The following is a 15,776-nucleotide window of genomic DNA, read 5'->3' as shown; positions in this document are numbered from 1 at the left end:
TTAAATGTAGTTGTTAGTGAAAAATCTGTTCTAATGTGTTGATAAATACGATTTTTGTATTATTGTTGCCTTTAATATGTATTTATACTTCATCAATAATAGCTTAAAAAGAGTGACCTCTAATTCTTCAAATATAGCCATTCTCTGATTCTGTATGACAAATTTATTTTGAAGGGGAAAAGGTAAGTGAAAGTCACACAAATAGGGATGACAATATAATCTTTGGAGGGAGTGTTAAAAAAAATCATGGGTACATAATTTACATAATTTATGTCAGACTGTTACTTAAATAGCATCTTAGAAAAAGTAAGTTGAATTTAAGTCAACAATTAGTTTTAAATAATTTTAAAAATAACCCGTGCACTTAACTATTAGAAATAGCAACCAGAAAAGCTTAGAAGCAAAAGTTACAAAGGTTCATTATTCTCCCACCTTTACTTTTCTCTGACATGTGCTGGGATTGCTACTCCTTTATAGCCAGTTTTCTACCTGTAAAAGACATTGTATGTGTAATCTACAAACTTCCAGGGCTGGAAAGTGGAGTTGCAAGTAGGCATTAATACACTCTGAGAACAGAAAGATTTTGGTTTCAGAATTCTAATTCTTACAGTTCTTCTAGTCTCTGTTCTGCAGACCCTAGCTCCTGCCTCCCAATATATACCCACTATACTACATCCTCCAATGCTGTAGAAACCAAGAATGGAAATCTATTATTAATTGACTGCTACATCGATAATTTGTTTTGTTTTCTTCCCAACAGCAGTCAAAAGGAAATGCCATGAAAATATTAACAAACTAATGTATGTCTTTAGGAGAAAAGATGCAATATGTAGCAAGACCTAAAAAAATGTACTGATTACCCTTTGATCTACTAATTATTCTTCTGGGAAATGACCAAACAGAGGCATATTATATAGTGAAAAAGAAAAAAAAATGAAAACAAACTTAAAATGTGCAATAATTAGAAAATGGCTAAGCAACTCAGTATCATAAATTGACAAAATATTATGCATTTAAGAGGATATAGAAAAAACTCTGAAAATACATGATGAAATCATATAACCTAAAGTATGTTGTATATGTATTTGTTAATTACAAAAATGCAAAACCTATGTCATAAAATATTGAGAAGAACTTTAAAGACATATAACTGTGGCTGGTTTATGTTCCATGTGGTGTTTCTTTTGAGTAAAAGGTTTTTTGGGATAATCTTTGAAACAGCAAAAATGCTGCTAGGATTAACATATCACTTAAGCTTTCTCCCTTTCTCTTTTTTTTTTTTTTTAAATATGGCCTCTAAAGATGACCTGAACCTTGTACTTGCCATTTTATCTCTTTTTATGTTCCTGAGGAAGAGCTTTTTTATCTAATATTATGAAGTTACTTATTCAATAAATGAATTTACAGTTTTAGACAAGTTACTCACTCTTTGATGTGCCCATGAAGTTCCTTTCGCCGAAATTCATGATTACTTAAAGAAGAAACACTCCCTCTTTTCTTCCATGAACGAGCTGCTCTGTCTTTAGCATTGTCTGACATCATCATAACCTATGGAAGAAGACTTTTGTAAATTAGCAAAAGAAATATCTGGAAACATTTTTGTTAGTATAATAGAGACTAATCTCAAAGTACACAGATTCTTTTTCTACCATTTTTGAGTGCGGAAGTGGGGTTTCCTCAAGAGCAATATACAGTATTCATTTTAGTTCTGATCAGTAAAACTGGAACTGTGACAACTCTGAAAATGTTTATTTATGCAATAATATACTTACTTTACATAAGCAGATATTAAGCTAGAGCAAAAATGCTTAACTAATGAAGAGGGAGGTCACTGAAAAAAGATACACATGTATAGAAGAAAGATGCTATCCTACATAAGAAACCAATATTTATACTGTCCTCCAAATTTAATTGTAATACAAGTTTGCTAATTAGTATTTGTTGTCAGTGTTACATTTTATATTTGAGACAGGATCTTGTTCTGTTACCCAGGCTGGAGTGCAGTCGCATGATCACGGCTCACTGCAGCCCCAAACACCTGGGCTCAAGTGATCCTCCCAACTCAGCTACCTGAGTAGCTGGGACTACAGGTGTATGCCACCATGCTGGGCCAATTTTTTATTTTTTGTAGAGATAGGGTCTGTGTTGCCCAGGCTGGTCTTGAACTCCTGGGCTCAAGCAATCCTGCTTCAGCTTTCCAAAGTGGTGAGATTACAGGCATGAGCCACTCTGCCTGGCCTATTTTACTGTTTTAGAGACAGGATCTAGTGTTTGAGAGACAGGATCTAGCTCTTGTTACCCAGGCTGGAGTGCAATGGCACGGTCAGAGCTCACTGTAACTTCAAACTCCTGGGCTCAAGCGGTCCGCCCACCTTAGCCTCTCTAGTAGCTAGGACTACAGGCCTGCACCACCATGTCTGGCTAATTAAAAAAAAATTTTGTAGAGACAAGGTCTTGCTATGTTGCCCAGGTTGGTCTTACTCTCCTGGCCTTAAGTGATCCTCCTGCCTTGGCCTCCCAAAATGGTGGAATTAAAGGCATAGACCACTGTCCCTGACCTGCCATGACTTTAAAAATTAAAATTAGGGGTAATGGGCTAGAAAAAAAATAAATAAAAATTAAAATTAACTGTCTTTCCCAAAGATTTCTTGTTTGTTTTGTTTTCTTGAGTAACAGTTACATACTTTGTAAGGAGCAAATAGAACTTAATGTTTAAATGAATAATGTATTGGAAAACTTCCTCCTTCCTACTAATACTTGTTAAAAAGCTGGTAGTAGCAAGGGACTTCCCAGAACTTAGATTATAACTCTAATGCCCTGTCTACCTACAAATTTAAGTATTCATTTAAATTATTTCATAATCTGTAAATGTGAGCGCCGCAAAAAGAAAATACTGTGCTAGACACCAAAGCATAAAAATAAAAGGGAATCCACCTTCAAGGAGTTGGTGGATGAGTGAGTAGGGCAGGTAAGAACATACCCTAAACCCAGTGGCATCAGTGCGGAGCAGAGGTACTGTGTGTGGGTGAGGGAGGCAGCGAGGTGTGAGTGTGCACCTCAGTGTGAGCATCCTTGAGTGTATACCTGTGAGTGTGCATCTCTGTGTGCAGGTGCCTGTATGAGTGTGTCTGCGTTTGTGTGTCTCAGCGTGGGTGTGTCTATGAGTGTGGAAAGACACACAGCCTGAACACAGCCTAACTGATCATTCAGGTTTTGCTGCAAAGCCACGTAGACCCATCTCAGCCTCAGCTGTTTCCTAAGCTGCCCTGCAGGCCACCCCCTCCCCAAGAAAGGTCAGGGTTGGGACCAGGAGGTCTTCATGGGTGCCACCCGCCACAGGAAGACTGCCCAGGGCCAGGGGATGACCATGCTGGCCGGCTCTGCTTTGGCCATTCCTCTTGAGGCCCAGCCATGCAATGGGGCAGGGGACGAACAGCTGGGACCTACTTTCAGATCCCAAATTTGGGGCCATTTTTTCTTACTTGTTGGGAAAAGGAGGAATAGGTGGCGGAGAGGTCGGGACCAAGTCTTGCCATTTCTCAACAAAGGGCCGCTCCCTTGCCCCTGTCCTCCCGTCGGGGTCCAGACGCGCTGCCGAGAGGGCGACCTTACCTGCCGCAGGGATGCTTCGCCCGGAGCCTCCCAGACCTCCGGCTGGTTCACTGCGGACGCTGCGCGCGGCGGGGCCCCGCTTCCCAGGCTTCACCCAGCCTGCGGCCGCCTGCACGCTCCCCGCGAGCTCTGCGGCCCGTCTCCAGGGTGACCTCAAACAGCGCCCTCGGCCCGCCCCGGCCGGACTGGGCCGCTGAGTGGCCCTCTGAGCCGCCCTAAAGATGTAGAGGATCTCATCTTCACTGCCCGGAGCGGGTCGCCCTGAGCCGCGCCTGCGTCCTGGGGCGGCGGCGAGCTGGAGGGGAACTGCTTCCTTCTGCAGAGAGGAGGACATTTGGGACTAAAGGCATTGCACCACGAGGGCCCCTCATCAAGTTCCTTTCCCTGCAGAGGTTAGGGACAGGAGTGGGAAATGCTGCGGTTTCCTAGGACAGGAAATTCGAGACGCAAAGGCACAGTCAAGCAGCCCCTGCCCTTTTCCCGACCCCTGACGCTGCTTTCCAGGTTTCCGCTCCAAGGTGCAGGCGGTGGGTAATGGAGGTAATTAAGCGCTTACATTGGCCAGATACCCCAAATACTGACAAACATTGGGATTTCGTAGTCCCAACAACTCTGTCGAGACAGGAAATGTTCTCTCTTTAAACGATATGGAAAATTGAGATTCTAAAATGTTAAAAAAAATATATGGCCCGGGCCCCTGAAACTCATGGTCTTAACTCCAATCAATGTATTACAAACGGGGCTGGGTTCCTTCACTTTCCTTAGCACGACTCTTCAGAGCCTATTCATGCCCAAGAATCTTTGAAATGGATGCTGTTTGGGGGTGAGGACCTACCTTGCCGATATAAATGGGCCTTTCCTCTTCCTTAGCGACTATCCCCAGCCTAAGCTCACTGGGCCTCCCCAAACCAAAAGCAAACAAAAGAAACACTGTAGGGACCCTCCTGTAGTGGGCAATCCTTGGAAGCCGAACAAGATGCCTCCGAGCACCTAGCCGAGGGCGTGGCTCTTGATGAGTGTCCTGCTGCAATTAGCACTAGCTGAAAGTAATACATTGGGATTCCGGTAGAGCACAGTGTTAGGATAGCACTAGAAGGAGAGCAATACAACTTTCCAGCCCCCAATCCCTACTCATAGAAAGGTAAGAACAAGAAAGGATTGTTGATTGAGTATCTACTATGAACTAGGTAGGAACTGCTACGTGATTGATAAACATTATCTCATTGAATCTGTTCAGTGACTATGACATAGGGGACATTACTCTATTTTTTTTTTAAGATAAGGAAATGGAGAATCGTTGAGTAACATGCTCAGGTCGATAGAAATCACAGAGCTGAGATTTGTCTGACTCTAACCTTTGACCTTTGCCAGACCTTAAGCCCATCATCCCTACCCTAAACATGGAACGAAGTTTTCTGGAAATGCGGGTAAAATTTTAAGAGACTGACAGTAAAAGAGATTCACAATTCATTTATTTTTATATTTTTCATTTATTTTCCAGAAAAAAGAAATCACATTTCAGTAACAACTTACATATAGAATTAAACTTTGTTCTGGAATGGGAGCCCTCATTGCAGTAATGTGTCATAATAAATAATTGCATATTCAGGATTTTGTGAAATAGGCGATTGGGAAAATTATGAACAAAAAACATTTATAAAAATTACTATTTACAAAAAGTGATATCCATACTTTTTCTAACTTATGAGGCAAGTAATGTTAAGACGGTCTCATGATTATCTTCAACAAGGTAATTACACACTTTCCTGTCACCATTGTTCAGCAGAGAGCTTTGCTGCAATTCTGTGAAGGAGCAAGCCTTTGCTTCCACTGCTGGGTTTCTCTTGAGCACAGCATAGAAGCAGTAAAGCTTCCATCACAGACTAAGCAGTGATGGCTATCAGAATAAAGTCTACTCTTTTGAAATATACGTGTAGGAAAAGGGCCGGGCATTTAATCAACATTTTGATTAAATTTTAAACGTATCTTGAGTATTTTTATTCACAATTCTTTTCATAAATATTTTATGCCCAAAGAATTTTGTGAAATTATGTAGTCATTACAAGATTATAAAGAAATTTAGTCTATGTTTGCTAATAGATCAATCTAGATTATTGAGATTCTAATGATAGATCAAAGAGAACTCTAAACAAAGGTTGCCACCAAATCAAACTACACACAGCATTTTCCTTAATTAACAGAATTTCATTATCTATAGAAACAGCAAAATCTCTGAGATTCCTAGTTTCTCTTATCGTTCAAGTTAAAAAGTCAATGCCTTACATTGCCATTTAGTAGGAATGAAAATTAATATCTGAGCATTTAATTCATATGATCTTTGACTATGCAAGTGAAAAACAAACAAGAATTCTCTTTAATTGAAAACAATAGTGTTGAAATGGCTTAAAAAGCCAGCTTTTATACATTACTGCTTGGCCTGCAGTGAAGCTCTGCTCATAGATAAGATTAACGTATCATCATATCAGCACTTGGCTTTTTCAAGAAAAATTGTTCAGCAGCAATTTCCAATTCCCTTAGACAAAGAGGAGAGAGAGAGAGAAGAGAGAGAGAGAGAGAGAGAGAGAGAGAGAGCAGAGAGAATATGAATTAGATAGGAGTCAATCTCTTTCATGCATGTCCATTTGATAAAGCAAGAATTAAATTCCGACCTGAAAAATCAACACAGCTATACGAATTATCATTCTAGCAACTTGAAGAAAAAAAATCTGACTTTGGATCTTGGGACAGTAGTCTTTGTGATAGTTACTTGTTGTATTATTTTAAAAACCTTAAAGTGATGGTGTATGAATAACATCAAGCATTCACTTTGCCAGAAAAAAGTCATCAAAATAATATAAAACTGAATGAGTGAGATGAAATTAACATTTGCATGATATACTCATTCAATGGAACATTTAAAAATTATAAATTATAAATGGCTTATGACCTATCAGGCTGATTCATAAACTCTGGACAGATTAAAAACTGAACTATTCTTTAGATAAATGTAAAGTGACTCAGTTTGATTTTTTTCTATATGATAACAATTTACCCAGGAAGTTTTAAAAGAAATATTGTTGATTTGATATAAAAGCAACTGATTGGCAAAGAAAAGCAAAGAAAAGCAAAATAAGATAAAACAATGACATGCTTATTAGAAGAGTATAGAATCTTGCAAAATCTGTGCTAAAGAGTACACTGCTCTTAGCTTTCACCAAAATATTTTTAATATAATTTCTGACAAGTTTATGTAAAAATGCTATCAACATTTATCTATCATGATTCAGTTTGCTAAAGCTGTTTAATAAAACATTACTGGAGATTATTCACTAGCATTAATTCCACACTGCAAAGAATTGGCAACCTCTTCAATAGATAGGGGTCCAATATTCTGGTCATAGGTGCAAGCCTGGAAATTTATACTAAAACAATTAAAATAATTTTATTGTTTTGTTTTGAATATTTTAGATGATAAAGTTAAATTCACTAAAAGATACTAATGAAATTTAAAATAGATAACAATTCATTTGAAATAACAGGAATTCCCTTAAAATTAAAACAAAGTTCCAGAAGCATTTTTTAAGCATTCCTCATTATTTTATTTGCAATTATTGAAGGATATATAAACTAGTGTTAAAAGAAAACTTTTCCAAAGGTTTTTTCAGGTGTGTTTAGAAAAAAAAGTTTTCACCTGATTAATAACTTTCTTAAGCTTCATTAAACACTAACATTTATTGTTAATGTCCGAGTAGAGAGAATTATAGTACAGGACCATTTTTTTTTCAGACCACAGTGAACATCTGCCAGAACATGATTTGTAAAATACTGGAATATTTGGTGAATATAGCCCAAATACACTTTACTTCTTTTCTTTAAAACATTATGGGACATTAAAAAATATAGTTTTCATGAAAACCTTTTTTTTTTTTTTTTTTTTTTTTACAAGGATAAAGATGTATTTAAGACAGGCAAGCTATTACTCTAGGGATAGAAGGAGGCAGTCAGAAATCAGAGGACAAATAATTTTAGAAGTTAAACCTAGAGAATAAATTATTATATCCATGGTCAATGTCAACAAATGGGTGTCTTTTCCTCATAGACATACCCATGTAGGATAGAAATCAGATATTAAATGTGAGGGCCAATCAAGCGGTTTGCCACGGTCATCTCCACAGACTTTACATTTGACATGCCTTCACGACAGATATTTAGATCTTAATTAGATGATAATAGTGCAACTCCAGCTTGATGGATGTTGACAGAACATTGAAGCAATGACACAAGAGAAAGGCAAGTGTTTTGTTGCTGTTTTTAATATTTAGAGACTTAAGCAATGTACTCCTATCTCATCTTCCATACACTCCACTGACAAAAAGTAACATAATGGTAGCCATATTTAATTCTATTTAATTCATAAGTGAGAGAATGGCATTTAGATACTGTTGGCCATGTGGGAAAAAAAGCCGAAAGGAGCAGGGAAAATAAAATAAAGCCTTAAGAGGAAAGTGCACACAGGAAAGGGTAGGAAAGATGGGTCATCAGAACAGTCGCTTTAATCAATGTAACTTGGATTGATTTGTTCATTCATATCAACAATTTAATTAGACTCATTGCATGGACACATCATATTTACCTATATTAACTTTCAAAGCTATATTTAGAGATCACTCTTGGTTTGATATTAAGTATAATATCATGCTTCCATTTTTAAAAAATTGCTGATCAGAAGGCCATGTGGCAAAATGAGTACATTTAGACTGAATGGAATTTTGCTCAAATGTATATTTTTTTGGAAAAGGAAAAGCTGACACACACACACACTCACACACACACTCACACTCACACACACACACACTCATCTGTTTAGTAGGTATCTGCATATTTTGCTGTATCATTCAATTTAATTTATAGCCTGTGGTTACTTTGAGAAAAAATAGAATGAGGCTACTACATGTTTGTAAAGTCAAAAGCTTATAAAATAAACAGATTCAACTCACAAGTTAGAGATCTGAATGTCCCTTGCAAGGAAGGAAACATTTATTAAAACTTTGTATTTGAATAAATAACAGCTTGCAACCTCCCTACTACTTCAAGTCTTTTAAGACACTGAAGAAAAGGACAGAAATATGAAAATGAGAAAATGCATTTCTGTTATTCTGTTAAACTGAGATGGTTTAAGAGAATAACTTTACAAAAAAGATAGGGATTTTCCTAGGGAAAGATGAGAGGAAATTAAGTGGACTAAATGAAAAACTGACTAGAAAAATGGTTTTCATCTTAGAATTTAATGCTTAAAATCTGATATAATGTTAGAACTAAGAAGGACCTTAGAGATCCACTAGAGCAGCGATTCTCAAATTTGGGGCACTTATCAAAATGTATAATCCCAAGTCTCATCCCTAGAAGTTTATGCCTTCAATACAAATGTATCGATGCCTACTGTGTATAATTTGTGTGGTGTTACAGTGAGTGTTTACAGTTAAACACTGTAACCCCACATGATGATAAATGCCTATAATATTCTAGGCTCTAAGGATATAGTGGTGACCAAACCAAAATCATTAATAAGTGATGATACAAATCATACTTTGAGAAGCATTGATTCTTTTTTGACAACTTAGTTATTGGAATTATCCTTATTTTGGTAATGTTTTTTCATGGTGCCTTGTCTCTTGGCATTCAAATGGAGTATGTATAGTGACATAAGACAGATTTTTTTGGTTCAGGGTAGATAAAGCAAATAAGGTGTTTCCTCTGCAGTGAGAATAACTGGGTTACTTCCAGCTGCACTGTCATTTTGGGGAAATTAATTATTCGATTTAAGCCTCAATTGTCATCACTTGTAAAACAAGAATTAAAAGAGTACTTACAATTTTTTGATTGATAAGAGGATTAAATGAGCTAATATCTCTAGTGACTGGTATACAGTAAGCTCTCTGTCAATTTTTATTGTATATCAGTTTACAAGTTTGCTTATAAAGCCTCAAAAGGTGGTTTCTCTATGTAAGTTAGAATTGTGAAACTTCAGAGTTGGAAGACACTTGATAGATCATTGTGTGCTGTTATGGTGTTTAAACCATGCTCTCAGGAACTCAGATTTAAACTGTTGGAGAAACTCCTGCTTTGCTTTGAGCTGTTTTGACTACCAGGATTCCATGTACAATTTTATTAGGAAAAAAGTCCTGCTGTTAAGAAAAGCTTGAATACCACTGGCAATCCCAACTCCTCAGCTAAAGATGAGAAACTGAAAAGGGCAGTGACTTGTCCAATATCATACAGCAGGAGTTAGTGGTACAGCCAATGTATTATAGTTATCTGCTTTTCTAAAGCGAGCTTTAGAAATGGAAATATGTGTGATTATGGCTCAAACACTTTGCTGATTAAGAATATATAAAACAAAAAAATGATGTAGTTTGACTGAGGGATTCCTATTAACTCAAAACCCTTTGAATTGTGGACATTTTTTCTTCTACAGGTGAAATATATTCCCAAATACCATGCAGTGAATTTTCATTTTGGCTGTGGGTGTAGAGAAGAATACAGCTTTAAAAATGATTAAAAATTTAATTCGTAGTAATTACAAATTTCAATTATGATAAAATTCAGAATAATTATTAATAAAAATTTATTTTTAAAAATTTCATGAAAATATGGATTTTATTGGAAAAGAAGAACATACTTTCCATGTTGCCAAAATAAAGTAGCATCATTCATACTTTTTATCTTGCTAAACCAGAACCTTTTAAAGATGATAACATTCAGGAAATGGCGTTCTGGTTAACTAGAACCATTTCTTTTTGTTTTAACCCTTAGTACCAAAAGTCATTTTAATACATAGTAGTTTATTTTATTCTGACTTGGGAATAAAATGAATAAATGAATCTGACTTAATGTGTCTTTAATAACAGACTCTTCCATTGCGTAGGATCATTTTTCAGGATAAGAATCCTTATTCTACAGTACTGCGGATATAGGTTAACAGGAGATTATAACCTACCAAATTAACAAAACAAAATGTCAAAATGCAAATCCCTGATACCAGCTTATTGTGTTATTATTTGATCTCTTTTCTGAAAGGTAAAGGGATACATTTTCTATTGAGATTCTGGTTATTCAAAGTTTAATCATTTTGAAATTGCTGACTCCCATTCTGTTTCATACAGACCAATTAAGGGATCATAGGATTTCTTCATAGTTTCTAATTTAGTCCCTAGAAACATTTGAATAATGTTAGAGATTACTGTAATCTCTGTTTTTAATTACATTTTTAAAAATCAATAAAATTATTTTTTGGGGAAAAAAACCCTGGGTTTAATTACTAATTCATTCTAGAGCTATATAAAATAAAACAAAATAAAATACAAATACAAAGACATGAGAACCAGTAATATGTACACATTTTTAATATGCTTCATATTAATATTCAATTTTTAAATGAATTGATTACTTAAAAACACATTGTTATATTCATATGCTGGATAATTCTCAATTTTCTGCTGCTTACTCTCCATTGGTTTTAGCATCATAAATTCCATGTTTCACGGAATTTAAAATCTTGCATTTTCTATTTTGGTTTCAAAATCAAATTGGATACCTTTACATAAAAGGAGTATATTAATTCGTTCGTTCAAAGAAGCTTCAACACCAGACTGCTTTAGGGAGCCAACGGAGAGTTTGTTGAATAGGAAGAATTTTTCCAAGGTAAAACAAATCATTTTGAACATTCTCTTGGTAGCAAGCACTCATAGAGGAGTACAAAGATTAATTTAAAAAGTTTCACTATAAACAACTGCCAGTCACAATCTCATTTTAGAAGTAAGACTTTAAAAATTTAATTTGATTCTAAAATGTAAAGGGGCTAAAGATTCTTTGTTAAATTTGAGTGGATATAAAATGAAAGTTAACAACTAATTTTAAAATAATAACTTAATAATTATAGTTATTTAACAGCATAACCTATAATAGAAATTGGTTTATGTTTAAATAAGTCCTATGACTTAAAGGAAGACTATCATTTTCAGAGCTTAATGAGGGAAGGTTTTACAACCGACATTCCTGAAGAAGTTCGTCTTTCTAAATGTTCATGTCGTGGGACCAGATTGAATAATAGCAGTTTTTATTATACCTTGCAACCATGAAATGACATACATTTTAGATAACTCTCCTCTTGATTCTCTGAGAACGCCAAATATTTAGTTTTATACAAGAATCCTAATCATCCAAAAGGAAATTTATCACACAGTAATGTGAATAGAATTTCATTTATAAAGTTTATTTTTCCATTCTCAAATGACATAAACAATGATTAAAACTCTCCTGGATTAAAAGAGGGGACTTTTTTTTTTTTTTTTTTAAATTCTCAGTCTCAGTGTTTTGGTTCCTGTGGGTAAAGAGGAAGATGCAAGATATCATTCCTCCATACTGGATGAGTAAGACCATCTATTCAGAGTAATTGAGCAAAAGTTGTTAACCAGTTCAACTATGGAAAGCCTTGAAATCTTAAAACCACAATTTTGATTTTCATCTGATTATTCAGCAATCTCCACATTTGCTAAACTGTAGAGAGGGGCAAGTAGTTAAGACTTCAACATCTTCTTTACTCTTGATTATAATTTAATATACTTAAACTTTAAATATGAATTGCTTTCCCTTTTTACACAAGTTATAAAAATAAGAGGCCCTGTTTACACAGTTTGCATTTTTATGAAATTTGCAGTTTGAAAAAAAAGCTCTTTAAAAAGTGGTAACTAATGCTTTTTTTTGAATATGCTGTAACCTTAGAATTTTTTTTTCTGAAATAGTTTCTCAATTTAACCCACTAAACATTTGAAGATAGAATTTATATTTAGCACTAGAGTAAAACATACTAAGGATTGAAGAAAAGTAAGTTTGTTTCTTTTTCTTCTGGTTCCACTTAAGTTTCTTTAATATGTGGCACCCCCTTTATGACAGCTATCAATATTATATTTAAATTTTATATATTGACAAAATGCAATCTACCTCTGTAAGCATTGTGCCATTCAACAATACTACTATTAAATTTACATACCACAGTTTAAATTACATCCATTTCAGGAATGGTAAAATGCTAAAACTCAAGTGTCTAACTGTCTTACTGGAATGAGAGTACAATTTACAAATACAATAATTACATTTTAAAACCATTAACAATATTACACCTAGAAGTAAATACTGTAGGACTGGTCATCAGGGTATTGTGTGAGGGAAATCACAGCTGAAAGTCATTGACTTTCCACCTGCTGTGTCCCAAGTGCAGATATTGGTTTCTTTTCATTAAACCCAAATTAAAACCTGTTTCTCATATATCAGTTCTCCATTACATGAATCTTCCAAATCCTTGCATGAGATTTTATTAGTTATCTGCCAAGTATTTTCCTGCAAAACAAAATAACATGTCGACAGGTTACCCGTTAGTTCAATAGTGTAATTATTATATGGGTAACATTTCTATTCCTCCCTCCCTGCCCCTAGGAGCGGATACTGCATATGTTAGAGGTACAATACGAATAAAAGATACATAAAGTTTCCCAATCAATTTTCAGTTTTTCAGATCAGCTAGTTCCCTTTTCACATTTCCATAGAACAGTTTGCAGAGGTTTGGGTTTTGCCCAGAATAGATTGGGAGATTTATTTCTGGATGTGAGAATCCAACTTACTTTAGAAAGGATGCTCAGATAACTTATTTTCCAACTTGAATCATTTTTTAGAGTGAAAGGGGTATAATCAATAATCACACCAGTACAATAAACATTAAAAAACCAGGATTTATTCCAGCAAATCACTGAAAAGTATAATCACTCTAGTATTAGAGAATTCCTCTCCCCCAATTAAAAAACAAAACAAAACTCCATATTTTGTGCTAACTAAAACCTGTCTCATGGCCATATTCAGCTTTTGGGTGACAAGTTTTGATCTGTGACCTAGATTCTTTGAGTTTGTAATAACTCAAAGTGAAAAAATAGATTCTCCCGTTCTAAACTCTACGAAGCCTTGTCAGAGAACAAGAAGTTTTCAGGTGGGAAATAAATTAAAAGGCAAGGCTGGGCACGATGGCTCACACCTGCCCTGCAATCCTAGCACTTTGGGAGGCCAAGGTGGGCAGATTACCTGAGCTCAGGAGTTGGAGACCAGCCTGGCAACATGGTGAAATCCCATCTCTACTAAAATACAAAAAATTAGCCAGCATGGTGGCGTGCACCAGTAGTCCCAGCTACTCGGGAGGCCGAGGCAGGAGAATTGCTTGAACCCGGGATGGGGAGATTGCAGTGGGCCGAGATCGCAACACTGCACTCCAGTCTGGGCGACAGAGCAAGACTCTTGTCTCCAAAAAAAAAAAAAAAAAAAAAAAAAAACAAACCACAAACAATATTTATCTCGTTTGTCAATATAATAAAGGTAGGATTTACTCCATTAACCTGTGTATACACATCTACATAATGGGAACAACTGGCTAGCCCCACTTAAGAAACAGCATTAGGATGAGTAGCCAGAGCCTCCTGACTTCGGATTTCTAGTTCATTGTCCTATTTCTATTTCATTCAATAATTGATTTGTTTTCTAATTGGGATGGTAGTTGAAAGTGGGAAAGAGGTGGAGGAAAAAGATGAGAAAATCACAACCTATTCCTCTTAAGAAAGAGTAGTCAAGGCAGCATTATTTTTGCAAATGAAAAAAATCGAGATACTCATTTACCTGCAGCAAACCTTTTCTTGATGAGTGAAAATCGATACCCTGCTCCAACAAGTTCAATGTCACAGCCAGAAAGGGTGCTTCCTTCACTTGTGAACTGCACAACTAATGGAGAAGGTTTGCTTGGGCCTTCTGATAACTGAAATCTTGCCAACAAAGAACCCACCCCTAAAAAAAAGTGTTACAAGGTAACAGTCAACATAATATTCTGGATGTAATTTTGGACATTGCATTCAAAAGAACATACAAAATCAGACTTTATTGACAAAATGGTGATTAAATGAAATTTATCACTGAATATTATGAGCAACTCTATTTGCACACTGGTAACAGTCTACTTCTGTTAGATGGTACCTCAAAATTGGAAGATGTGCTACTTGGAAGCCCTTGTAATTTCCAATCTATAATTAATATCTGAGGAGAGTGAAAAATATCTAATCCGGGAGTGTGGAATCTGACACAGGATGGAAACATGACTCCTTAAGAGGCCTGAGCAATAGTTTGTTTGATATGGAGTCTGTAGAAAACGAAAAAGAGAATTCACTGAAGAATTTTTTGCTTTTATTAATTGAAATAAATAAATGCAAAAATGGAGTGAAATATTCTGTTTGTTTTTAGTGCTACATGTTTTGGGTAATAGTTGGCAAATACCTAAAAGCTATTTTAGTTTTACATGTTAAATAAAATAAGCTCGTGATTTCATTACCTCCATTTTCGGACTTCTGAGAGATATCAGGAATCTTCCACAATATTCTTTGTTGTTCAGCATTCCTAAAAACAAATTAGGTGAAAATTTTTTGCATATGCAAGGATTTTTGTTTAGTGGATGCCATGTTTCTTTCTGGATAGTATTAATTTTTAAAACAAGATCTTGAAAAGTTTCACTACAATTTAAAAATTCTCTGTCTCTCTCTCTCTCCCCTCCCAGACATACATACATCTCTCTTTTCCTTGACCTTATTGTAACTAGCTAGAACACCATGAGATGTACATTTAGAGGACAAAGTAGAGTTAAATGATTTTTTTCAAATACATCTGCTAAAACAGATACATGGGAAGATAGATGAGAGTATTAGTTAATCAATTAATTAAGGTAATTAAAATTGGGGTCATGATCCGGCTGACATTCATCTTTAAAACACATTCGACTTTTTGCTTCTGACAGTCATATGGAAAAAAATGAAATGCCCTTTCTAGAACAAGTCCTTTATAACGGATGATACAGGCACAATGAATCTGTTCAGTTTCTAGACCCTTACCTTCTCTAGTGTGCCTTTTATGGTTCAGAGGCTAGAAAATAAAACACTACATTTCTCAGAGGCCTTTGCAGTTAGAGTCCTAGGTACAAATGAGGTCCTAGAGTCCACTCTAGCCTCTGGTTTGCGGGGGGCCAAGAAACACTTAAGGAGTTGCCAATAGGTCCTTGCTGGTCATAGGATCAGAGTTACAGCTCT

At 35.7% G+C, this 15,776-nt stretch overlaps 2 protein-coding genes across 20 annotated transcripts in view; both read right to left on the bottom strand.

Moving 5' to 3' along the window:
• Window positions 1–6,198, bottom strand: part of DYNLT5 (dynein light chain Tctex-type family member 5) — a 30,012-nt gene extending 23,814 nt beyond the window's left edge. The window contains exons 1-2 of the mRNA XM_003921448.3: window positions 3,613–6,198; window positions 1,427–1,548 (exon numbers count right to left, since the gene is read on the bottom strand). Coding sequence (XP_003921497.1) covers window positions 1,427–1,545 — 119 coding nt within the window. The 5' untranslated portion in view covers window positions 1,546–1,548; window positions 3,613–6,198. The remainder of the gene's footprint in view (window positions 1–1,426; window positions 1,549–3,612) is intronic.
• Window positions 6,199–10,997: 4,799 nt separating this feature from the next.
• The window catches only part of SGIP1 (SH3GL interacting endocytic adaptor 1), a 219,875-nt gene continuing 215,096 nt past the window's right edge, over window positions 10,998–15,776 (bottom strand). For all 19 annotated transcript variants that reach the window (XM_074380980.1, XM_074380981.1, XM_074380975.1 and 16 more), the window contains 3 exons: window positions 15,029–15,093; window positions 14,326–14,490; window positions 10,998–13,008 (listed from right to left, as the gene is read on the bottom strand). In XM_074380980.1, coding sequence (XP_074237081.1) covers window positions 12,986–13,008; window positions 14,326–14,490; window positions 15,029–15,093 — 253 coding nt within the window. In that variant the 3' untranslated portion in view covers window positions 10,998–12,985. The remainder of the gene's footprint in view (window positions 13,009–14,325; window positions 14,491–15,028; window positions 15,094–15,776) is intronic.

The sequence above is a fragment of the Saimiri boliviensis genome, chromosome 11, assembly GCF_048565385.1.
Source record: "Saimiri boliviensis isolate mSaiBol1 chromosome 11, mSaiBol1.pri, whole genome shotgun sequence".
Taxonomy (NCBI): domain Eukaryota; kingdom Metazoa; phylum Chordata; class Mammalia; order Primates; family Cebidae; genus Saimiri; species Saimiri boliviensis.
The sequence above is the reverse complement of the archived record's forward strand: the minus strand, read 5'-3'. Positions and strand labels throughout refer to the sequence as shown.